This window comes from Acanthopagrus latus, chromosome 2 (assembly GCF_904848185.1).
Source record: "Acanthopagrus latus isolate v.2019 chromosome 2, fAcaLat1.1, whole genome shotgun sequence".
NCBI classification, from domain to species: Eukaryota; Metazoa; Chordata; class Actinopteri; order Spariformes; family Sparidae; genus Acanthopagrus; species Acanthopagrus latus.
In genome coordinates, this window is record NC_051040.1 from 28,653,031 (window position 1) to 28,677,831 (window position 24,801).

The 24,801-nt window shown below is 42.4% G+C and overlaps 2 protein-coding genes across 6 annotated transcripts; both read right to left on the reverse strand.

The window, feature by feature from the left end:
• Positions 1-3,864: 3,864 nt before the first annotated feature.
• Positions 3,865-13,653, reverse strand: LOC119030206 (aldehyde dehydrogenase, dimeric NADP-preferring-like). Of its 2 annotated transcripts, none has more exons than XM_037117630.1 (10): positions 13,562-13,653; positions 11,124-11,314; positions 10,818-11,049; positions 9,147-9,232; positions 7,155-7,363; positions 6,873-6,990; positions 6,646-6,787; positions 6,393-6,559; positions 6,190-6,289; positions 3,865-4,499 (listed from the first exon to the last, which is right to left on the reverse strand). In XM_037117630.1, exons 1-10 carry the CDS (start codon positions 13,650-13,652, stop codon positions 4,186-4,188), a joined length of 1,650 nt encoding a protein of 549 aa, XP_036973525.1. In that variant the 5' UTR covers position 13,653; the 3' UTR covers positions 3,865-4,185. The 2 variants fall into 2 exon arrangements, with proteins under 2 accessions (XP_036973525.1, XP_036973530.1); XM_037117635.1 differs by lacking the exon at positions 13,562-13,653 and adding an exon at positions 13,214-13,357.
• Positions 13,654-13,755: 102 nt separating this feature from the next.
• On the reverse strand, positions 13,756-24,623 carry LOC119011577 (aldehyde dehydrogenase family 3 member A2-like). Of its 4 annotated transcripts, XM_037084831.1 has the most exons (12): positions 24,466-24,623; positions 23,717-23,878; positions 21,180-21,411; positions 19,988-20,073; positions 19,662-19,870; positions 19,340-19,457; positions 19,074-19,215; positions 18,055-18,221; positions 17,813-17,912; positions 17,458-17,696; positions 14,613-14,658; positions 13,756-14,196 (listed from the first exon to the last, which is right to left on the reverse strand). In XM_037084831.1, exons 2-11 carry the CDS (start codon positions 23,876-23,878, stop codon positions 14,641-14,643), a joined length of 1,473 nt encoding a protein of 490 aa, XP_036940726.1. In that variant the 5' UTR covers positions 24,466-24,623; the 3' UTR covers positions 13,756-14,196; positions 14,613-14,640. The 4 variants fall into 4 exon arrangements, with proteins under 4 accessions (XP_036940726.1, XP_036940735.1, XP_036940709.1 ...); XM_037084840.1 differs by lacking the exon at positions 14,613-14,658; XM_037084814.1 differs by lacking the exons at positions 13,756-14,196; positions 14,613-14,658 and adding an exon at positions 15,650-16,301.
• Positions 24,624-24,801: the final 178 nt, after the last annotated feature.

Genomic DNA, 24,801 nt, shown 5'->3' on the forward strand with positions numbered 1-24,801 from the left:
ATTGGCTTACATGTGAGTGTGTCGGGTTTGCAAAAACATTAAGTGACATAATTTTGTGCAACTGGGCTGGGCTTACAATTGCAGTAGTGATGTCATCAGTTGCTTAAGATTTTCACGTCCAGCCAAATTGTGATATTTTAGACATAAGCTGTTAAATAAAGCCCATAACTCAACTTTAACAACAGTGAGTTTTACTGTATTTCAATGCCAGTTGTCCATTTTCAGATCAGCTGACCCACTTTTCAAACTCTTTTGTCAGGACTCAAGTATAGCACAAACACAAAAGTCTGAGTGGGAAGTGAAACAGTATCTCCAGGTATGAATGGGCAGATTATGTTGCTTTGGTCCCTGAAGCAACTCTTTCACATTCAGTGTCGATTTTTATTACCACGCCATCAGATAACATAAATCTGCAGACCAAGTCACTAAGAAGTGTTGGGGACTTCATGGAATAGTAGTTTCACTACAGTTTGCAATATATTTCTGTCGTATTTCAGCTATATTCACATTTACAGAGAGATTAAAGATTAAAACAACTTTTTTTTTGGCATAGAGGAGAGGAATGATACTTTTACTGTGATTTAAAGGTGACATTCTCCAAACTTTCCCATTAAATTAGGATGATCAGTCCTGATGTGCAATATTTTTGTACATTGTCAACTTTCCACTAGCAAATTTCCACTTTCCACTGAAAAGTAATTGATATTTTGCTTTCAGATTCACTTCTCCAACATTGTCAATAAGTCCTGTTTCCTACTGACCAATCATTAGAATGAATGAGCTTGGCAAGACTGACAGGTGACATACGTATGCAAATGATATTATCGTTAAACGGTGCTTTATATGAATGTGCAGAGTGTTTTGTATTTTAAACATTCATAATATATTAAATGTAAAATCTTAATAAGAGAAGGAAACAGCTAACTATAGCTGACGTGAAGAAAAAAGTATGATATCTCCCTCTGAAATGTTGGGTAGAGGTATTAGGGCACATATTCAAGTAAAGTACACATACTTCAGAACTGCACTGTAGCGCAGTACCAGACATGATCAGCTGGAAAATGTGCAGGAGCTACACGGTGCAGTGAAGTCGACATTAAGACCAAAACCTCTCTGCAACATTTGGAGGGGCTCGTATCCAAGAGTGTGCATTCAAAGGTTTCCAGTGAAACCCGAGACCTCTCCTGATGCCCAGCAAGCTGTGGGAAGGCAACAGCACCTGACAGCAGCAGTCTGCCCAGAGATACGGAGACCCGTAATTGACACAAATAAAGTGCCATTCACACAGTTAGTTAATTAGAGCAGATCCAGTCAGAAATTACTGACTCTGAGGTAATAACGTGTCCATGTGAGTGACTGATGACAGAGCTGCTTTGCCAGTCTCTTTTTGGCTGAGGAAGGTGGACTTCTCGGTCTCAGAGTTGAAAAATGGTGCACGACCGCTTATTTGTTAGCAAGTGATCATTAAACCTATCAACTCCTGCAGATTTATCAAAGTCACTCTGTGTTACCAGTCAGTGTAAATCCGTAGTACTGATTGGAACGCTCCCTGAATGAACAGTCCATTGTTTTCGTGTGGAAGTCATGGAGTGGTGTTGCTGACTGATTTAAAGTCCAGGTTGTGTCAACAGTCTGACTCTACTGTGGTTATGCAACAGTTATTTAGGCCTCCAGGAACCCAGTGCAGCTAAAGTGAGCCTGTTAGAGCTGACACGGGGTGCTGAGGTGACAGCTGTTTCCTGTTGCTGGTTTACAAGCTGAATGCTTGGATATCCACCGACCTATTAAGTGATAAAGCTGTCAGTTCAGAGCTTAGCAGAGCATCTCAGTGGAACAAGGAGGGCCTGATGCTAACGGGCCGCTCGCTTCCGTGTATCAAAGGCCTTCAGTGCACTTTGGCCAAATAACAATGGGCCTCATTATATTTGTCTTGCTGTGTAAGAACTGTTATTTGGGAGGCTGTTGTTTGAACACTCAGAGGTAGTGGTAGTCGTTCCACTATGACAAATGCAAACCTTTCACAACAATGGAACAAACTTGTCTTTCACTGCACAAAGGGGCTCAATTCTCTCTAAACATCAGTGTTATTCTGTAGTGATGAATTATTCTTTAGATTTCTTTGTATAACTTACTGCAAAGCTGATGAATATTCCTTGTGTCGCTCCCATCCTCACTCTGATCTGTTGGCCTGGTCCCTGCTGCCACCTGGTGCCCACAGGCAGAATGATTCCATTATGCTTCAGAGGGACAACTGATTGGACAGAAAAACACACTAACTGTTGTACTGTTTTCGTTAGCATAGCATCAGTTGTTAGCGTCAGATGAATTTGTGTGTGGCATTACCTTGAAGGAGATTAAAATAGCTTAATAATGTTAATTGCAGTTGTTAATGTTAATGTTAATTTTCATGCTACAAAAGATTGTATAATAAAATTGCTAATGTAAATACCTTAGTTAGACACACAACAAAGCAAAAACTTAATGGAAATCATCATACAGTCCAGTTATATTTTTTTCTTTGTATAGTTTAGTCTTAATTTAAACTAGGTCAAGACATATTCTGTTTTTCTTCTTTAGGCTTGGATGGGAGGAGCCTATGTCATATGAAGAATTGATGACTGATGATTGATGTCTATCTTAATGTATAAGCGTCTGACTGGAACCTATACTGGGGGAAGGCTTCACCCATGATGGTGTTGATACTCAAATCCAAATCTTGCACACAAGCACAAGAACATGCAACAATATGCTGCAAGATATCAGTCTCATCTCAGCACTGTTGTCAGCAACAGTACATCAGGTTAGTTCAGATTAACTGAAGGCTCTCTGAGAACAACAGCCATTTACTTAAAGGTGCAATGCGCAATAATTGTCCACTCTTAGATTTATCTGTATATATCTAATGATGAACTCTGTATGTCTCCTCCAACGGGTTCAGTCTCTACACCTCCTCTTCTACAACCTCGGCTCTTCGGAGCAGAGACTCGATCTCTTCTCAGAATCTTTCCAACACAGTCTGAAGAGCCTGATCAAGATAAGATCCTCTCTGGAGAACGGGTCAGCACCCTAAAAACTCTCACTGATCCATTTGGTCCATTTCACTGGATGTCAGAGTCTCCGGAGGATGAGTCACAACAGACGATCATTTCTCATCCGTTAACTTCAGAATTACTGTGTATTGCTTTAAACACGTGTAGTTGGGATTTTACTGCGTGGAAGCTGCCACATAATAAATGATCTGTATATCATTTAAAGATCAGATTATTCAGTTACATTTTAGTTTACAGGGCTTTTATTTCTGAGGATGTTTCAGGACTTACTTCGGCTCTAATTAAAGCAGGAACAGTTGTTTGTTTTGGGGGGACGGGGGGAATTTAAATCCAAGTAAATAATCGTCAAAGGGCTGGAGGGTTAAAACACTACTATTATCTCAAGACAATACATGAATCTTGAGATTTTTTAAATCTCATCAAAAGCACTTCATTATATTGTGATATTCATAATAATATAAGTTAAGTTTTAATATTCTCTTAATAGATTCTTACTGTTTCCCAGATATATACCTGAAGAAGGACAAGACGGAGGACGACTGCAACAGTTACAGATGTTTGCATCGTGCCAAAAAATAAGTATGTATCACTTTTGGCAAGGTGTGTTGCCTCCAAACATGTGCGATTGGTGCGCCTTAGTGAATCTTCAGAGAAGTCAGGTTAGACATTTGCAGCCTCCTCATATTGCTGATTTGCCATTAGCATGCTAATATTTGCTAACTAGCTGTGCACTTGTATCAAAGATACAGTCTTAAATGAAGTATTGCTGGAAGAATACAGTTTTTAGACAGAAAAAAAAAATGGAAGAACAACATACGAACAAAACTTTTATTAGCAAAATCCATATATCATATATTTGATCTGTGGATTCCTGTAAGTAGGGTGTGGGTTTCTCAGTTCATCATCAAATTTGTATTCATACTGACATTTCCTCTAAAAGTGAGTGTTAAGCTCCTGCGATGAAACATGCAGGACAGCACTGTGGTGTGTGTTTGTCTCAGCGCTGAGGGACTTCTCATATAAAACAGACACACAGCAAATACAAGTTAGATCAAAGGATTATCTTATCTTCAAAATATCTGAATACAAAACAGGATTCACTTTTTCGACCTCGCAGAGGGAAGCTGCAGTGTCTCTAGTTGTAAAAGCCTCTCCAGTACCAGCAGGTGCAGTTCAGGCCTGAAGCTATGAGCAGGATGACCAGCAGGGTGATGAACAGGCCGAAGCCGATGATGGTGGCAGCCACGGCCCACACCAGCGTCCTCTTGGACATGTCGATCAGGGGTGAGTTGAGGGCCATCCGCACCCTGCGCGCCCGCCGGCGGTCCTGAGGGGGGTACCGGGCCAGGTTGACGCTCTCCATGCCCAGAGAGCGGACCATGCACGCCCTCTGGTGGCTCAGCTGGTCAAAGGTGTGTTTACCATGGTAGCGGCCCATACCACTCTGACCTGGAGGGGTCAGGAAGTCCACAGTCATGTCTTTTGAAATGGAAAACTGCAGTTTCAAAGTTCTAGGATATGATATAAGAAGAATGTCTGACATCAGTATACCCTTTTCACACAGCACTACCACTCAGCGTGCAGCACTTCAAACCAAGACAGGCTGAAGATCCAGAGCGACTTCTCAGGACACACATAGGTTTTTACTTTCACAAGTAGATTTCTGATCCAACTTGACTTCAGAGTTTCACTTGGACCCTATGTCAGGTTCAGGTTCCTCTTCACCACAGTCTTTATCAATTCATTTCACATCACCTGTTTCTCTGGTAAAAAGCTGTACTTGAACACAGTGCAAAGCCCACCGCTGACTATCCATGCCATCAGGTAGCAGCAGTCACTATTATTATCATTATCATTCATCACAGGACTGTGGATATAAACCCAACGTTTTTTGACACCATTCTAATAAATAAACCTGCTTCTAATTGGGAATTTGTCTGACACTAAGTTGCAAATGGTGAAGAGGACAGTGAGGAGAAAGTGCAGTAGATGGGTGAAATCATAGATACCAGCAGGACAGACTGATGGGGCTTTTCCTTTCTTCCTCAGTTTCTCTTTTTATACACTGACTCACTTCGCTGTCTGACTTGTGCCGATGATGCGGGACACACCACAACAACTACAGCCACAGACGCTCACCACTGACCCCAACCTTGGCTGGTGTGGCAGGGCTGTATGACGCAGTGTTGTACTATAGCTGCATCAGATTGTTTTTTTCTATACTTTCATCATTGGGTGTTTTGTAGTCAGCCACTCTCCTGTTTTGGTTCACTCTCACTTCTCCCATTACTGTTGTTTCCAGCTGTTTTTCAGTTTAAAAGTACTCTACCTGCACAGCACCGAGAAGCAGACAGACACAGTTAGCAGGTGAACAGTGGACAGCATGTCGTTCAGTCTTGTGAATCAGGTGAAAGAGAATTTCAGATTGAAGAGAAAAGAAATGCTAATCTGTTTCCATCTCCTGTTATGTGAGGATTCTGAGTGAAAGTGAAAAGTCATGCATACTAATAGTACTTGAGTAAAAGTCTTAAAGTATCAGGTATTAAATGACTGGTTGTATCGGAAGGACAAAGAAGTTAAAGCAAATAAAAGCAGTTAGTCTACAAATATGTACATATACATATATAGTGAAAACTCTGAGTCGACAGATTATAAGCCTGGTTGATTATCATATCTGATATTCAGCTTTTTTCTGAAAATCTGAGTCAGCATTTGTGTCTTTTTTAATCTGATAGCTGATGAATTTAACAACGTGCTACTCTGGCTCTGGTGCAGCATGCAAACTGCAAAGTAACTGAGTGGTCAAACAATTACAGTGCCATAACAGTAGAATATCTGCCTCCAGCAACATGTGTAGTCAAGAGGAAGAATCAAGCAGCAGAAAATGGAAAAGTTCCTCAAAATTGTGTTTATGTACAGTGCTTGAGTAAATGTATTTATTAACATCCCCTCACTGGTTGTTTCCCACCAAAAGTAATTTGCTTTCTGCAGTTTATTGTCCAATAATACCATAAATCCAAATCATTCTCTATTTCTGGGGCTTTTTATCAGTATTCCTCCTCAGCCGAGTACAAGAGGGGAAATTAGGACCTAATAAAAACAGTACGCTCCTGAAACAATCATGATCTCTGAGTCTTACCAACACCACCAAACGGGAGAGAGTTGAGTGTGTAGTGCATCATAACATCATTGACTGTCACTCCTCCACTTGTGGTCTCCTCAATCATCCTTTTTATTGCCTTAGAGAGACAGGAGGAGGAGAAGAAAGATTGTTTTAAAAAAAAAGGGGGGGGGGGTTTCAAATACATTTTAAATCTCCTCGCTCCGGTTGGTTCCTCTCACCTTCTTATCAGAGCAGAAGATGTAGAGGGCCAGAGGTTTCTCTCTCTCGCTGATGAAGCGGATGGCATCGTCCATGTCGCTCACAGTCACAATGGGCAGCAGAGGGCCGAAGATCTCCTCCTGCATCAGCCTGGAGTGAGGGGGCACATCCTTCAGCACTGTCGGGGCTGCGAGTAGAACGTCGGTGTTCATTGAGAAGAGATGCAGACTTCAACACAACACTCTGATTCACTACCTCGCTGAATCCTCTTACCAATGTAGCACTGCGAGGCGTCACTCTGTCCTCCCACAACAGGGGTGTAACCCTCCATCAGACTCATGACTCTGTTGAAATGATGCTGGTTGATGATTCGGCCGTAGTCCGCCGAGCATTTGGGATCAGCGCCATAAAACTCCTGGGGTGGATCGAGAGGTCTTGATGAGACTCCAGACTGTGCACTTTAACTTACATGAAGACAATTAGCTCAGACAGGACGGTACCAGCAGAGTTTGTCGGATGCACTCCACGACTCGGCCCTGGATGCACGGCTCACACAAGATGTAGTCTGGAGCGATGCACGTCTGACCGCAGTTGACAAACTTTCCCCATGTGATTCGACTGCACACAGAGCGTTTATTTCAGTTTTTTTAAGAAATTGAGGGGGTCAGATTCAGGTTCACAGCGAAAACTGAATCCTAATCTTCTATATTTGTCTAAATTCTTGCCAAAATATCTCATTACACTGAATCTAAGACGTAATCCACCAAATAGTGGTGTTTTACCGGCAGGCGATTCTGATGTCACAGTCCTTGTCGATGTAGCAGGGGCTCTTCCCTCCCAGCTCCAGGGTCACTGGGGTGAGGTTGCGAGCTGCAGCCGCCATCACTAGTTTGCCCACTGTGCTGCTGCCTGTGTAGAAGATGTGGTCAAACCTGAGCCTCAAAAGCTCCTGGGTCTCTGGCACTCCACCTGTCACCACCGGGTACAGGTCCTGGAAATCATCCAGCAAAGATCCAAAACCAAAATGTTAACCGCAACAGTGTTCACTTCATCGAAGAAAACTATGATTTTAAAAAAAAAACTTTTTTAAAACAAAAATGACACACGACTATCTAAAAACAGATCTCTGATAATGAAGATAATGACCAAATGTAGGCCATGGGTTTTTCTTTTGTTGGTGAGACATGATGGGAAATCTAGAAAATGCATGATGTCATCCCCCAGCATGTTTCTGTTATCTGTCAAATAACATGATGCCTTCAATGCAAAGAGGGCTCGGTCAGAAACAATGAAACACTCTATGGATACACTATCTATGATTCAGCAGAAAGGAAAACACAATGCACTCTGGGAGAAGGAGAGACACCCTGCGGCTACAGATTAGGTTGGAAGAATACAACCCACTTGAAGAGACAGATGAAGTCGCACCATCTTGTTATTAATGCCACAGCAAGTTAGCCAATTGTAAATCCTAATGTGGAAAAAGCAGACTGATTGTACAAACATTAAGTCAGTGTGACTGGACAGTCGGCTAAGTCACCTTTTTGCTTTTTATCTGTGGTGTATCCAGATTGTATCCAGATGTTTTTTAGGCTGTCTGGACAGCACATGGGGAGGGGGGTTTTAGAATATATTCAAAACAGATTGCTATAGATGTGTCTCAGTCTGGACATTCTGGATGCTCGCTTCGGATATAAAAATATCTTTTGTGTAACTCGCAACGTGATACACAAAGACGATGTCAAATCAAAGTGCATCACAGCAGCTGAGCAGAATCCAAACTGCTGCTGGTAGTAGGAGCTGTATGGGAGACAACACAGAGACCAACAGCCCGGGCAGTGTGAGTGTTTGGATCTCACTTTCTCATGCTTCCATCTTGGAGAGCCCTAACACCCTCATACGTACTGACTGATGCCTATGTTGTCACCACAGCAACCCATGCAGATAGGTGTGTGCTGTCCGACAAATCTGGTTTTCCTGCTGTTTGAGCATAACATTAGAGCAGGTAAAGTAAGGCTTAGTGTAAACATCTTGACTAAATGCCGTCTTAAATGTCCTTCTGATGGACCACGGGCCCCTGGGACCATCTGCCTTTCCTGGCTCCTGCTGCCCTATTATTTGGCGATGCCTCGGCCTGCTCTGTCGACTCCTGGATCAACCAACTTTACATATATTATCATTTGTATCAGATATTCTGTCAATTTAACTTGTAAACTGTTGTTCTGTTCTGTAAATGTGACAAATATTGCATGTCTGTCCATCCTGAGAGAGCGATCCCTCCTCTGTGGCTTTCTCTCATCGTCTTTTTTCCCTAAACATGACAAGTTTTTGATCACTTCGAGGGTCTCAGGACAGAGGATGTCGTTCACTGGACAGACTGCAGACCCACTGAGGCAATGTGATTGTGATTTTGGGCTATAGGAATAAATTGATTGATTTTAAAGAATTTAAAGACTAAAACTAGACTCAAACTATGAAGGATGACTGAAATGTGACTGAAAAAGCATGTTTGTCTAAAGACAAAGGCTGAATATAAAAATTGCTGCCAAATTGCTGAGTTTTTACCAAAAATATCAAGCATGGCCGAGACCTTCCTGGTGAATTCAAGATGACAAAGAATGAGTCACTGCTGATGGAGGGAATCCCCTCACACTTGGCCACTTGGCCCTACAGCAGAACATATCTATGATGCACTGTACTGTGTTGGCACAAGGCTGTAACGTTACAGCAGCTCACAACATTACTCCATCAACAATAGCAGCTGGTGTTCAGACCTTGTCCAGATAGCGGGGCAGCAGAGCCCGGAGGAGGAGGGACGAGTACTCGCTGAGCTCGGACGGCTTCACCACAGCTGCGTTGCCTGCAGGGAGAGAACACGGGTTGGTGTGAGTGGAATGAGATCACTGTAGTGACGCAGAGCTCACAAGTAGGAAGACAAGAATGCAGCAAGGCTGAGGATGCTGTCAAACTGCAGTTCACACCAGGATAACTGTCTCTCAGTATCCTCAAACTTGCGCTGCAACATATAAGGTTGGCCACCAAGCATAGTCAAGGCCATTAAGTAATATTTTCATTGATTCATAGCTAAATATGTGATGTTTATCCCTTGTTGTTATAATAAGAAGAAGAAGAAGAAGGAGAAGAAGAAGAAAAAGAAGAAGAAGAAGAAGAAGAAGAAGAAGAAGAAGAAGAAGAAGAAGAAGAAGAAGAAGAAGAAGAAACTTTATTCATATAGCACTTTTTAAAAACAAAGTTTACAGTGCTTTGACAAAACAAAGCAGAAGGAAGAAGAATAAAACATATTGGTGTAAATTGCAAAGGGCAAATAATTGGTATAGCTAACTAATTAGAAACAAATAACTGAAGAACAGAAATCATGAAAAAATGAATACAATAAGTAAAATAAAGAATAAATAAAATTGATGAAATAAATGAAGAAATAAATAAACATAATAAACTCAAAAGGTCAGTTTAAAAGAATAAAGATGACACGACATTCACACACATATGTACCACAGTATTTACCCAAAAAAGAATGAAAATATTTAAAAGATCAGTCAAACCAATTAATCAGAGCAAAGCTAAATAGGAAGCAGCAACACTGGAGCTAAAGAATCCATTTTCGTGGTTTTACTAGTTAAAGTCATTAGTTCATTTCCTGACAGAAGCTGGTGGATAAAGACTATGCTGCAAAAAGACAGACAGGCACAAGACATACATTATCCACAGGTTATTCTACTCTGAGGATCAATCAGGTGTTATTTTGAGAAACTAAGTAATGTGTTCATAGACCATCCTACAGTTAATGTTTTTAAAATAAATGTTTAATGTATAGATCGATTGTTCCTGCACATTATTCATTACAGCAGCTTTAAAGTTAGAACACTTTTTCTATGCTGATATCTTTAATACAGGATATGCTCTACTTCACTGAAGCCCCAAGACGCAACATAGAGTGAAATACTGGAGCCAAGTTGTTAATATTGTTGCACATAGTTGATATAGTGATAATCACAGAACTCTGTGGACTGAGTGGGTGTTTACAGGCTGTGATTGGATGACGTCTCTGTCAATCTGTGGACAATCACTGAGGTGGTGGGGGGTAACATCTCTATAATCTCAGTTTTGAAAATCGCAAAAGTGACTTAGAAAAAAAAAATTACTCATGTACATAACTGACACATGAATTTGGGGTGTATAAAAAAATATTTGTTCACATTTCCATATGTTGTTGCGCAGGCTAACACGTGACAATTAAAGCTTTATCATTTTATTAGTGCGTGGACTTTGGTAACTTCACATAATCCCCAGAATAGCTCCACCCATCTTCCACCTGAGCAGAGGTCTAATTAGCGACGACTGAAAACACGTGTGGATGTGCAGGACTGTCGGTCTACTAAATGTAAGTAGGCTACTGAGGGACAGGAGACAGAAAAGCTCTCTACCTGCAGCGATAGCTCCGACCAGGGGCATCAGGGTGACAGCCCAGGGGTAGTTCCAGGCCCCGATGATGAGCACCACTCCCAGGGGCTCCGGCTGGATATAAACCTCATCTCTGATGGTGAGGACGCTCTTCTCGACGGGCCGTGGAGCTGCCCACTCTGCCAGCTTCTCCACGGCCAGCTTGATCTCATTCTCAATGCCGATCAGCTCCAAGAGCGGCGTGTCGTACTGGCTCTGCAAGACAGTCCTCATATTACACACACATGCAGCACATGTTACATGCAGCAGAGGACTGTGTCTCCACTCACCCTGTTGATGTCTTGCTTGAGAGCAGAGGAGATCTCAGTCTCTTTCTCAGTGATCATCCTCTGCAGGGCGTGCAGCTGCTGCAGTCTGAACTCCACAGGCCGAGTCCTGCCGCTCAGGAAGGCCTCCCGGGCCCGCTGCAGCGCCTGCCTCTCCATACACACAGCCTGAGGACAGCTGACGGCTTCTGCAACTGTAGACACACATGTGAGGCAGCAGGCTTGTCTGTTATATACCAAAATATACAGCAACAACAGCAGTGACAAGAACTGATATTTAAAGGGTACCTCCACCAACTGTTCACACTCCAGTGTGTTCACAGGTGTTCTGGGGTACTACTGCATGTATTAAGTCCTTTGAGGCTCCAGAGAAAGCTGCATGTAATCTGACAAACTGCCTACAGCGCTGTCACTCAGCGGCTATGTTGCACTGTGGGTAATGTAGTTGCCAGGTTTTGAAAAGGAATAAGGATGCCTGGATTAAAAAGGTGATATCTCTGGTTCTGCTGTATTGATTTTGATCATTTGTGTTCAGACTGTCCATAATGAGTCCAATAGGGTTGTAGATGCACCAGTCATGGCAAACTTGACAATGAAAAAACACTGAAAAGGAAAACAAAGTATGCAAGCCTACACTTCAGATAGAGCCGCTGTTTGAGACTATACACTTGACATAGATTCCCCGGGCAGGCAGAGGCCAAAGGTGTTTGATGGAAGTTGATCATAAGATCATTAGAAGTTTGATCACTTTTACTACTGTAATTTGACCCTCTAAGAATTCATTCTATTTGAAAAAAAAATAAATGTTTTAATAATGTAACTGGTCTGTCATGATTCCATGCAGCTCCTTATTTATCACGCTAGCTCACTGGTAACGTCACATTACACAGTGCTTCATCACAAATGTGATGAGTGCTCAAGTTTTTTTCTCTGGTTTCCTGTCAGCTGTTCATGTTATTGTCATTACCAGACAGTGTCTAAAGCGTTAAATGTGACTAACATTAAGATAACCAGGAGGCACCTTCATCAGTAACTGAGGGCCACTGTCTTTAAAGCAGTTCCTCATACTGCTGTCACTCAGCAGGCAGCAGCAGACACTGAGCCGCCACCTCAGTGATGGCAGCGACATGATGGAACACACGAGTCAATCACTTGATTCATCTGTCGCAGTGCAATGCTGGACCACTGGAAGTTTTTCAAAAACCTGGCACCTTCATTGCCCACAATGCAACATGTCACTGAGTGACATCACAAGAGGCAATACATACAGCTGACTTTTTTTTTTAAATACTTGCAGTAGGACTACCCAAGTCCTGTAAACACACGTTAATGTGTGCAGTCTGTGAAGGTGGGCTAATAATGAACCATCAAATAACCCTAGAATAACTTCCACATGATGTTCTATCCAGACCGCTCAATGAACTGCATGGTTATATGAAAACGTCAGAAGACATGAATGATTGTTCAGCTGTCTTGTGGGGTCTCATGATTAGTGATAACACAGATGGCACAGTGTGTACTTGGTCAACCTACCAGCCTAAAAGACACTTATACACAGAAAAAGTTCCTGTGAAAGCCAGATTCTGGATTTTCTTTGGTCTTACTGAATTCATTTTCCATGCAGGTCACTGACAACAACATTAAAAGACCTCTGTTGACCTTTTTTTTGATTGGATGCAAACATGGATAAAAAGAATCCTCCAGGATGTTCTCCTTCATGATCCTGATGTCTTCAGTTGCGTTTTACTGTCTTATCGCCACAGTTAAAACCAGTGTTAAGTAAGATGTAAATGTATCTGTTCTTGCTCAGCCTCTTGTTGTACTTGTGACAGACGGATGAAGCTTTCTGAGTCTGCAGCTGATGTTTGCAGCCACGACTTTTGAAAACCTCCCGCACGTCAGAGAGGCTGATTCTCCGTTCAAACAAATGACAGGCTGCATTAATAAATCATGTGTGGCGCTTTTCTCGCCGCGTCTTACTTTCATACAGCACAACTATGAAGCGCCACGACACGTCGATTATTCGATCGCATCATCAGGTAACGAATTCCGAAAAAGAAAAAAAAAAAATGGACAATCCTATTTAAACTTACCTGTGCTCAGATCAGAGAGGCATCCAGTGGAACCAGATATCAGAAAATCAAAAGTATCAGTTTTCAGTAATCCGTCAGTGGTCTGATGTGAGAGCGGTTCAGATGTCCGACACGCTGCAGGTCACACTGACTGACTGACTGACTGACTGACTGAGGCTCATTGTACACTGTTTAACAGTCAGGCTGCTCCAGGATCACTTTACTGACTGTGACCACCAGCTTCAGTCTGACCGCCCCACACACACTGAGATCCCTGATAACATACATCACACACCCCCACCCTCAAACACACACACACTCAAAGTGTCTTATTTTAATGACATGATTCTAGCTTTGCTTGTAGCTCACCTGCTTGTGTTTCTTCTTGTGCAGCCATCACTTCATCTGAACTATCAGAGAGATCAATGTGTCTTAATAACAGCGTTATCAATCGTGTCATAAACGACAGTAACCTTGGGATCTTGTTAATGATATGCCACTGTTAAGATATTTATCTTTGTTCAAACTAATCAATCAGTCAAGTGCGGGGAGAAACACACATGTCAACGAATTATACTGATGTTTATTTGCAGAAAGTCAGGACCACAAAACTGACACAGGCATATTCATATTCACTGTGCATGCATTCCATGTTAGAGGTCATTTGTGAGTGCATTGAAAATCATTGTGTAGTAAAATGGATGCAATCACTGCTTCAGTGGTGAAATGTTTCATAAGTTCAAAATCTATGAGTAAAATCCCTATTCATAAGGTTAAAAAAGAACTAGAACATATTGCTGTAAAACTGATTTAAAACAATTTAAAAAAACATCCATAGCAGCTTTTGGAGTAACAGAAAACACATATTTTTTAAATACATACATCAGTCAAATGTGTCTACATGCAGGAGAAATGATATGGAACAGTAAATTAACAGAGTGCTGTATTAAACTGCAGCTCAGGAGTCCACCTGGTCCTGGTTCTGCTCCTCACCGCAGGAATCTCTGCAAGAAACACAGCGGGCAATTTCAGTGTCAGGACACGGATCCAAACTGTTTGAAATACAGAGATGACAGATAGTTCAACTGTCGTCAGGAGCACAACAAGTGTGGATGTCAACAAAGGTGGTGGGGCAGACCTAAACAAAAGGGACTATTTATCAGGGAGGAGTGAAGCATGCTGGGTAATTAAAGAGAGGGTAGATGAGGGGGCATTGTGTGGTTGGATTTCCTGGACAACGCCACACTTTGTCTGCAGGAAACAAAGCCATTGTTGTATGAGAGTACGAGTCTGTAGGACTGTGGGTGCGTGTGTGTGCGTGTGATTGTGTGTGTGTTGGGTATCTCTGGAAACTGTGTTTGTTGTTATTTAAAAGGCTGTAAATGGTCATCACACAAATACTGCACTGATGAAAACATACCTCTCACTTCAAAAGTTTCTCTCATGTGTTATATGGGGCAGAACTGCTGCATGAAACACAAAGGCTTCCTGTTATTAAAGACAATATGATCCCTTCAGTCAACCTTTACAGTGCTCACCAGGACTGGTTAATACTGAACAGACACCTCTGTCTTACACCTGAGTGACAGAATGGAAAACATAGTGTGCCAATTATTAACTTACAGGTTAACAACATTTTGTTACATAAGATGAGTCATTAGTGACATCTGTTGGTTGTTGGGAAAGACATGGCTGCAACACTTTTTTTTTTATTTTTTTGGACAATGAATCCTAATCCAGTTCTCCATCAGTAGGGGGGTTGAGGAGATAATGACAGAGACAATTGTAGACTTTTTTTTAGGTGAACTGTAGCTTTAAGGTCTTAGGCAGGGGTCAGAGGTTGGTGTTTTTTCAGGAATCCTGTGGGTCACACTAGGTTGGATCCCTACAGGATGGGAGTCAGTTTCACTATTCATCAGGTGACTGGGGCAGGACAGGGAAAATTCTCAACAGGAGAGGACAGGACATCGATCATTTTAACAATCGGTCAGTTTTCATATAAGGATATGCAGTTCTGATAAGAGTAATTGCTATTTACTTTATTTCTAATATCACTTTTAGCTGGTTGCTAGTATGTTGCAGCCACCTGACCAGTACATGAATTGAGAGGACTGTGGATGAAAGACAAGAAGGTGCATCCACCCAAATTTCCCCTGCTAATATGGGATTGCCTTTGACAGCCCTCTTTCTTTTGACACTGCATTCCCTCAACTGTATTATGTATGTATTCCTACGCACACGTGCAGCTGTGCCTGCCATGAGCTGTATTACACAGCAGATCAGCTGTTTAGGTTGGACTTTCAGTGGCTGTCTGACAGCGATGTGAAGGGCTGTTGTTGGTGCTACTTGCTGCTTCTCCAGACAGGGAGAGACGACGACATCATCTACGGCAGATAATATACTGACTATGGAATAAATACCTCATACAACCATACTTCAAAAGACCTCAACTATCACTTTAAGCATTCATGTCTGCTTCTTGAACACATCCAACAGGATCTGATTACTCATGTCATAACAGTGTGGGATAAAATGATCCCTCCAGTTATTTAGTAACTGGACCTAGAGTTAGGTATCTAGTTTCAAATCCACGTACGTTGATAGCAGATTCTGGTCTACAGAATTTCACCTTCTCTAAAAGTCACCAGCTAAAATCTTTATTCAGCTTGTTTTGATATTACAGACCAACATATGCACAGTATGATGATATGCCCAGTCTGGTCTGAGGGGCGACTGTCAAATATGACATGTCTCTGTGGATAAAATTCTTCCCCTGTTGTCTCTCATTAAAATCAGTGGTTCAACTGATCTGTAATTTGAACAGGATTATGTTCTTGATGATCTCAGTCAATGGTTGTAAGACAGTTCAGTTTCACACATCTGCCCCAAAAGTCATTCAAATCAAATCAGGCAGTGTGGCGAAAATTCATTTTAATGAGGGCTGTCCATTCTGCCTGCAATGGTGCTGGATTCAGGGGTTCCTGGAGAGAAAACTGAAGAGGTCAAGCAAGTTTAGGATTGCTCAGAGTTTGTAGCTGAAGATGGAGATGGACAACTTGGTTCTGAAGAAACACAGCACTGGATTTATCACCTGGCAGCGGTTTGGATTCTGGAAGGAAACACGGTTATCTGCAAAATGTGCCACCAAACCATTGCCAAAAAACTACCAATTTGTTTCACCACATGAAATGCCATCCACTACTAATCTGCATGTCCGCTTCCCCACTAACAACAAATAAAACCTCAAAGGAACCAGCCCCAAAGCAAATAATTGTGGCTTCTTTGTTTGCCAAATCTATCCCATATGAAAAAAAAGAGAAAAGGTGGCCCACCAGCTAAAAATCTGTGACCCACTTCTCCACAACTATGTATGGCAGCAGAACCTGTGAGCCTTATCTCAGTTTAACAGTACATTACATCGACAACTGGGAGTTCAAAAGTTTGTCCCTCCTGCAGGAGAGCTCATGCACATGGGCTGCAAGATGCTTCCATGTCACTGAACTCGTCAGAAACTCTTCAAGTGTGCATCACCACAGACAATAGGACTGATATAATAAAAGCTGTGTGTCTGAATGAGTGGGCAAGACTGTGGCGTTTTGGCCGTCGTCTGCGCCTGTTATTTGGACATTTATACTGTATTATCAGCCATTTATGCGACTGATGAGTATTTGTGTAGGTTTGCCTCCCCCTAATGGGAAAATAATAATCATTTTTACTATCAAAGATGGTAAATATAACTAAGATAGCATTTTATGATTTGTCACATGCAATTAAAAACTGTATTAGTATTTAATGATTAGAGAATTAGGCCCCAGCAGGAAGACCTACCATGCCATTATTCACTTTCATTTGTTTAAAGCTTATGTATGAGTGCAGCAGCCTGGTTCAAAATAAAAAGTTTATATCTAATTGATTCTGATTTTTCACAGTTTGCATGCAAATCAAAAATCCTGTTCATTTCAGCGAAATGGAGAGTGTGATATGAATACAGTTTACAAGCATCTTCAACAAATGTGTAAAATCAAGTGTCCAATAATCAAAGAAAAATAAGTAAATTCTTGAGTATAAATGCAGTGATTCTTTCAAGGAAATTACTCAGGAAAACCCTCTAATCCCTCTAAAGCTATTAATCCCCTAAACTGAGTATTTCTTTTGAGGAAACTTTGTAGGATACTACAGACCTGCAAAATAAACAACATTACTGATATCAAAACAGAACCTTTTAGTCCCAATTTAGTCTGAAATGGTATATTTAGTTCCTTTACCTGCACCACAAATGCTGCCAAACCAGCAAACATGGTCAGCAGTGCCATGCGCCGCAGCCTGCGCACATCGACCTGCTTGAGCAGAAAGAATCGAGCCCAGCCCAGCTTTTTGGCTGTATGAGGTGGGTATCGCATGCTGTTGACTCCCTCCATCTTCAGCTGCTTGATGAGACAGCTGCGCAGGTGACTGAGTTGGTTGAAGCTGTGCCGGCCATGGTAACAGCCCATCCCACTGTTACCTGAGCAAGAGGGGAGGAGGATATGTCAGCTATACATGTATTACATAAATCTGTTAATCCTCCAATTACAAGGATGCTAAATAACTGCAGTTTGGTTTAAGTGTTCACACACTCACCAACTCCTCCAAAGGGCAGAGCACTAACGGTAAAGTGGACCAGACAGTCATTAGCCAGGAGAGCTCCACTGGAAGTCTCAGCTATCACCCTTTTGATCAGCTGGCAGCCAGACAAGAAGACTTTATCACACAATCATACAAAGCTCTGTGGTTACATAGCACTTTAGAACCACAGCCACAATATCAATTCAATGTTAAACAGAATGACTGGAAACAAACATGTCTGCTGGTGATTTCCTTACCTTGTTGTCATGGGAAAAGACATATACAACCAGAGGTTTTTCTCTCTCATTAATAAACTGAATGGCCTCATCGACACCGCTCACTGTGATGATGGGCAGCAGGGGCCCAAAGATCTCCTCCTTCATCACTCTGGAGTCCCTCGTCACATCCTTCAGCACAGTGGGGGCTAACAGGAGACAGGAAGGTCTATTGTCATCGATACTGCTTTATAGACAGTGTAAATCAAGATACAGGTAGCATAGTGTTATATTGTTTCCAGTTGTGAGTATCCTGGCAAGACACAAAATGTTTGTGTACATATACAATGCAATTGACACTTATTTGGTACACAGATTAGAGGGTATTTACAGAAAGAATGAAATCAAATGTCATAATTCTTTACAGTCTTGCAAATCTTACCAAGGTTATTTTTACCTATAACTGGATTCTATTTCTCTAACTAACAATCACCAATCCATACGACAAGATGGCCTCTGTAACTAGGGGTTTATATTGGACCAATAGTCGGTCCGTTATTTGGAAATTTAAACTGTATTATCAGCCATTTATCTGTTAAGTAATTATCGGTTATCTTCTCAGTATCGACCATGAATTATCAGTTTCCATATCAGCTGTAAAAGATCCATATACTGCATCTCTTGCTATGACCACCCGCCGTCATCCAGGAAGAAACAGGCTACATCATTTTTCAGAGCTGTCTTTCCAGGCTACAGGTGATGATACTCAAAACGTGGTTTGTGGAGTCTGAAGCATTACCTGATTCAGCAGAGCAACTTTTCAAGAGGTCAATCAACCAACAGTGACATACTGTATGAGGGAGAGTAATATTGTTTGTCTCTTGAACTGATCACTACCACCAAGATTTATATCACAATATTGTCCAGCCCAAATATCGTGATCCACCCTATGCAGCAACACGTACCACACACCTTGAAATGACAAAGTAATTTAAGGTGCTTGCCAGTACTGCAGCCTGAATCACAGTGCAAATGCTTTTTAGCTCTGACACAGCACGTACCTATGTAACACTGAGATTCATCGTTGTCTCCACCAACAGCAACCGTGCTCCCCTCCATGAGAGCCATGACCCTCTTAAAGTGTCGCTGGTTAATAATGCGCCCATAGTCCTCGAAGGTTTTTGGATTGTCTGTGTAAAACTCCTGCAATGTGTGAAACAAAAGATAAATGATGTTCAAAGTGTTTGTAATCTCAGAATTAAAGACAATTGATGGATTATAAGAAAGTACGCTATGCGGGATCAACAAATCTTAATTTAAGACCAACCTTGACGTTCTTATTGATCTCTTCTACTACTCGGCTCTGGATGGATGGTTCACACAGGATATAATCTGGAGCGATGCATGTCTGGCCACAGTTGACAAACTTGCCCCATGTGATGCGACTGTATTGGACAAAAAAAAGCAAAGGAAAAGCATCAAACCTTGAAGATACACCTTCATGCTGTATCAGCACAGTAAAAGCAGCTTTTTGCTGTTTACTTTTTATCACACTGTTGATGTTTCAAATTCAACAAGGAACTGTGCTGGATTTGACCACTGCTGCATGTCTGGTAGTTATTTGAAGCTTCTGTGGAATTCAGACTGACCGACATGCTATAGTAATGTCACAGTTCTTGTCGATGTAGCAGGGGCTCTTCCCTCCCAGCTCCAGGGTCACTGGGGTGAGATGGCGAGCTGCCGCCTCCATCACCAGTTTACCCACTGTGCTGTTTCCTGTGTAGAAAATGTGGTCAAATCTCTGCCTCAGCAGCTCCTGGGTCTCTGGCACTCCACCTGTCACCACTGGATACAGATCCTACAGAGAGAGTAGATGTTGTCCTTAACATATCCAGTGCGTTCTCAGTAAATGTAGATAATGATCAAAACTGTGTTTAGTGTTTAGATATCATTTCAAACAAAGCAAGAGGCTCACTTTGTCCAGATACTGAGGGAGGAGTTCCTCCATGACCTTGGCGGAGTGAGAACTGACTTCAGATGGTTTTATTATTGCTGCATTACCTGAAATGTTATAACAGACACCATTTACAAATCAGAAAGTGAAGGAAAAAAAAGCAGAAGAAACCAAAGAAGGAAATAATCCAAAACATAAACACTCTCAAGCTGTTCAATCTGTTGCGATGAAGGTTCTCAGTCATCTAGGTCATGGTAAATCTAAGTGCTGTATGGTGGGCAACGTGTTTCAGTTTCCTGAAGACGTATCATCTCTCATCCAAGAGTCTTCTTCAGTTCTAACTAACTGGAGGGGAGTTGCAGGCTTTTCAACTCTGTGTGTCCTTACAGGGTTGCTAACACATGTGAGCTCTGAGTTCCAGAGTCATTGGACCACTTGTGTGTCACTGACCCAACCGGCCTTCATGCAGGTTACTAGAGCTAGATGACCTGTGGCCCTGTGTGAATGGTTGTTAAACTGTCTGAACTTTGTCTCTGGTGTACCCCTCTCTACCTAAATCTAACTTAGCTAACAATGAATTTGACAGAATTCTGTGAGAGACGGTATCGAAGTGCCTGTCTAGAGCCCTTTAAAGACATGGAATATGATACATTGCAAGCTTCATCAGCTGATGGTTTCTTATGCACTTGACATTTATGTTGATTATGGCTTCATTCAGCCATCACATCAGACATCACAATGCCTGCGAGATATCTGGCACAAGGTGTGCAAGATGTCGTGATGAATCAGCTGCTCTGATGAGATTGAAAAATAATGATGGCAGGGAATAAGAGTGTTTTCAGTTTTTGCACCAGTGATGGATTTTTAAAACTTACTTTGCTGATGAAGCCTTAACTAATGACACTGTGGGCACAAGGGATGCTCACCCCCATGTCTGTTTTAATGGAGTTTATAAAAGTGAATCCTGCTGCCTGTTTTATAGCAGAAATATTACAGATCTGACTAAGATATGTCTGAAAGGAACGCAGACTCATTCCTGCTGCTGTGGTATTGCACTATACAGTATTATAAAAGGTATATGCAAGTAAGATAAAGAGCTGTCTGACACAGTCTATGAAAAGTTGAACATAATGTTCAGAATATGCTTCACAAAAGCAGAATTTGCAATCATACTGCTAAAGCACATATGGGTGTGTATGTGTATATTGGGTACCTGCCGCGATAGCTCCGACCAGCGGCTGGAGGGTGACAGCCCAGGGGTAGTTCCAGGCCCCGATGATGAGGACCACCCCCAGAGGCTCTGGCTGCACATACACCTCATCCGATATGGTGAGGAGGTTCTTCTCTACCGGCCGAGGAGCCGCCCACTCTGCCAGCTTTTCTACAGCCAGCTTAATCTCTCCCTCCAATCCCAGAGTCTCAAACAGCTCAGTCCCATGTTCACTCTGAAACACAAGGGGGGACAAAATCTAGCACTCATCAACTGTTGGTGTGATTATTCATTCACTGGTTCATTCATGTATGTTTATCTGTTCAACAGATCAAGAGTTTATCTCAAAGTCTAATCAAGTCCCTGTCCATAGAGAGTTTATCACCAGAGTGCAGAGAAAACAGTGTTGGATAGCATTTAGTTAATTTATTCTTGCTTTCTCCTTTACTGTACTGTATTGATCCTCTTGTCACATTTCATTTAAATGTTCTTCTTAGAAACCTTTGGTCAAACCAACCAAACACAAATCCAAACCATGGCAACGGCACTTCCTGATAGCAGCGGCCCCCTCAGCATGACATATCACATGAACTCACATGAAAGGCACATGAAAATGTCAAACTGGCATCATGTTAATGAAGGTTCTCAGTCATCGAGGTCATGGTAAATCTAGGTGTTGTATCATTGCCAGCTGGACTTATTTCAGTTTCTTGAAGACGTTTCACCTCTCCTACAAGAGGCTTCTTCAGTTCTAACTAACCTGAGGGGAGTTGGCTGGCTTTAAACCTCTGTGTGGGTGTATTCTTACAGGGGTAAAGGAATCCATGTATGTCAAACTGGAACGACTGTCTCTGAACAGAGGAGGTGGCCTAAGACATTACCTATCACCCACTTACAATGCTGTACTGAGCTCTCACCCCAGAGAGCTTAACAACCATTCACTCCTGGGCCCAGCTAGCCTTCGGCCTTGTCCACACGTACCAAAACAATCTTTCTTCCCCCCGTCTTCCTCGGCATTGTTTCAAGAATACTTGCGTCCAAACGGATCCATTGTAAACAACTGAACACGCTGTAGTTCATATTCCAGGCCTACAGGTGACACTTAAAATTCACCAAAAATGGAGAAGAAGAGACGGAGCATAAAGCTTGCGCACTGTATCCAGACAGACAGTAGAAGGAGAAACTGAACACAACAAGAAGAAGATGCAGAGGAGCATAATATTTTTGCCCTAGTAACCCTGATAGGCTCTTTATCTTCTGCAGCACGAACAGAAGCATGTAGTCCACCATTGTTGTTGTTGTTGTTCTCATGAGACGTTGCGGGTTTAAGACATGGAAGGCTAGAGGTCGAGGGGAGGGGCGATGGCGTCATCGATTCTTAAAAGTATGTGGATTCGCTGTCCACACGTGAACACAGGGGCAGCGTTTTCAGATTTTTTCCCACCGTTTCCACGTTTCAAAAAAGTGCGTTTACAGGATCCATGTGGACAATCGGCCCAAACGATGCAAAACATGTGTGTTTACGCACAAGCATTTCCATGTGGATGGCCCCTTAGAAACCCACGCGAAAGCCGGTTTGACCAACGAATCACACATGTCCTTAACAACTCTGTTAGGACACTCCAGCCAGCCAGCCACCTCTCCTCCAGTTAGTTAGAGCTGAAGAAGCCTCTTGGATGAGAGATGAATAGTCTTCAAAAGACTGAAACACGTCCAGTTGCCGAAGGGGCTGGATCTGGCCAGACCGGGACCAGTTTTGGTTTATTAGGTTCGCTCTTAGCTGACATGTGGCCATGCTATGGCTCAGATCTGGCTAACAGGAGAGGACTGCCCAAGTACCTTCAGTGCATGTGATGTGTGGGAAGAACACATGTAGCTGGTGTGAGCCAGATCTGGGCTGCAAAAATGTTGCTATCAGGCATATAATGGATTGAAGTTGTGGCTGAGTTGTGTGATAATGACAACTCGTTTCCAGGTTGTCAGTGATGGTCTACACGAATTTGGATTTTAATTGTTTTCAGTCTTAAATAACACAAATGTTTGTACCTGTTGCTTTAAATCAGGTACAGGCTTCCTAGTCCACAAAACCCCTGGCTGTGTTATAACAAGTGTAGTCCACCGCAACCATTTTGCTCTACTGAGTAGGAAGATGGCCAAATATGTATTTGCCTGTAGCCATTTTGCTCATTTAAAAGTGTACTCCTTGAAGGCCCCGAGCAATATGGCAGTGTGTCAAAAATCAGCAGCAAACCAGATAAGCCACTTTAGAAACACGTAAAAACACTGACTAAAAGTACAGAGCAGCACAATAGAAACTTTGATTTGATTTTTAATCCAATTACAATTTGAGGTATGATAGCTGTTTTCCCAATGAGTTTAACAGGCACCACTGTTGCTCAGGCACACTGACAATAATCCAGGGCAGTGAATGTTGGAACATTAATTCCTGTCATGTGAACTGAACAGCCGCCAGTCTCCACAAGGAACACATGCAGTTTCCTGATCCTCCAACAACATTTCAACGCGAAGGAGTGACCCACCTTCCCCAGGTCCTTTTTGACAGCGTCTGCTATGTCGCTGCGTCTCTCAGAGATGAAGCGCAGCAGGCTCTTCAGCTGGTGGATCCTGAACTCCAGAGGTTTGGTTCTCCCTGTCTGGAAGGACTTCCTGGCCCGCTGTACGACCAGCTGTTCCCGAGACATCTTGAATTTCAAACAAACAACAAAAAAAAATACATCAAGTACAAGGGCCAAATGTTGCACAGCTCAGTCAGTTAACCAAAGTAAATTCTACCAAAAGTTAATGAATGCTACAGCTAGAGCTAACGGTGTGTCAGCGTGAAGGACACAGAATTCAAGAGCATGAGGCACGAGACAGGAACACACATCGTTCAGATCAGTGCAACAATCAAACATGTCATGGATCACTGACTAAACACTGTGAGACCTCAGCTGCATATTATGTTGCAGCGTTGCATAACGATGAAGTTCTTGTAAGTAACCCTAACCCCTAGCCCTGTCTTTTAACAACAATGACAATGACAACACTGGTTTTAATCGACTCACAGCAAGTTAGCAACAGGGCTTGTTGATACCAGAGTCTGTGTAGCGCGGCAGGCTTTGGCAGCACACATTCACCCTGAAAGAATAGTAACTGCTGGCTAACAACATTGCAAACTCTCGTTAAATAGCTAGCTATAGCAAGTACGCGAACAAATGTAGCATACGCTACTGATACGCTATCTACGCGATACACGAGGACCAGCTTCGTCAAATGAATAAAGTTTTACCTTTGGAGCCGCTCGTCCGCTTCACCAGTTTTACTGCCAATAGGCGTTTGAATTTAACTAGTTACAAAGTTATAACGTCGTGTAGCTAGCTAGCCCCTAGATAAACGGCGTCAGCCATTGGTCTGTAGGCGTGTCCATCAGGGAAATAACCAATCAGCTATAACAACCGTTGGAGCGCCGCAGGCTGCAGATACAGGACTCAGATCATCTCAGTCCCGATCACATTCACTACACCCTGCATCTAACTGACAACATCTAAACTCCTTTGACGCGTTCCTATCTATCTCTTTGTCAGTCTTTGTCATCTAGAAAATGTGTCTCATGTGAACAGGCAAG

Bases quoted from the DNA above. Each gene is read 5' to 3' on its own strand.
- LOC119030206 (XM_037117630.1), bottom strand. From the start codon at position 13,652: ATGACACGATTGATAACGCTGTTATTAAGACACATTGATCTCTCTGAT. The intron at 9,233-10,817 runs GTAGAGAGCTTT...CTCTCCCTGCAG, and splicing joins GGTCGGAGCTATCGCTGCAG to GCAACGCAGCTGTGGTGAAG. The intron at 6,991-7,154 runs GTAAAACACCAC...CTCTGTGTGCAG, and splicing joins GACATCAGAATCGCCTGCCG to TCGAATCACATGGGGAAAGT.
- LOC119011577 (XM_037084814.1), bottom strand. From the start codon at position 23,878: ATGTCTCGGGAACAGCTGGTCGTACAGCGGGCCAGGAAGTCCTTCCAG. The intron at 18,222-19,073 runs GTACGTGCTGTG...GTCTCCTGTTAG, and splicing joins TGAATCTCAGTGTTACATAG to CCCCCACTGTGCTGAAGGAT. The intron at 17,697-17,812 runs GTGAGTGTGTGA...CCTCTTGCTCAG, and splicing joins TCTGCCCTTTGGAGGAGTTG to GTAACAGTGGGATGGGCTGT.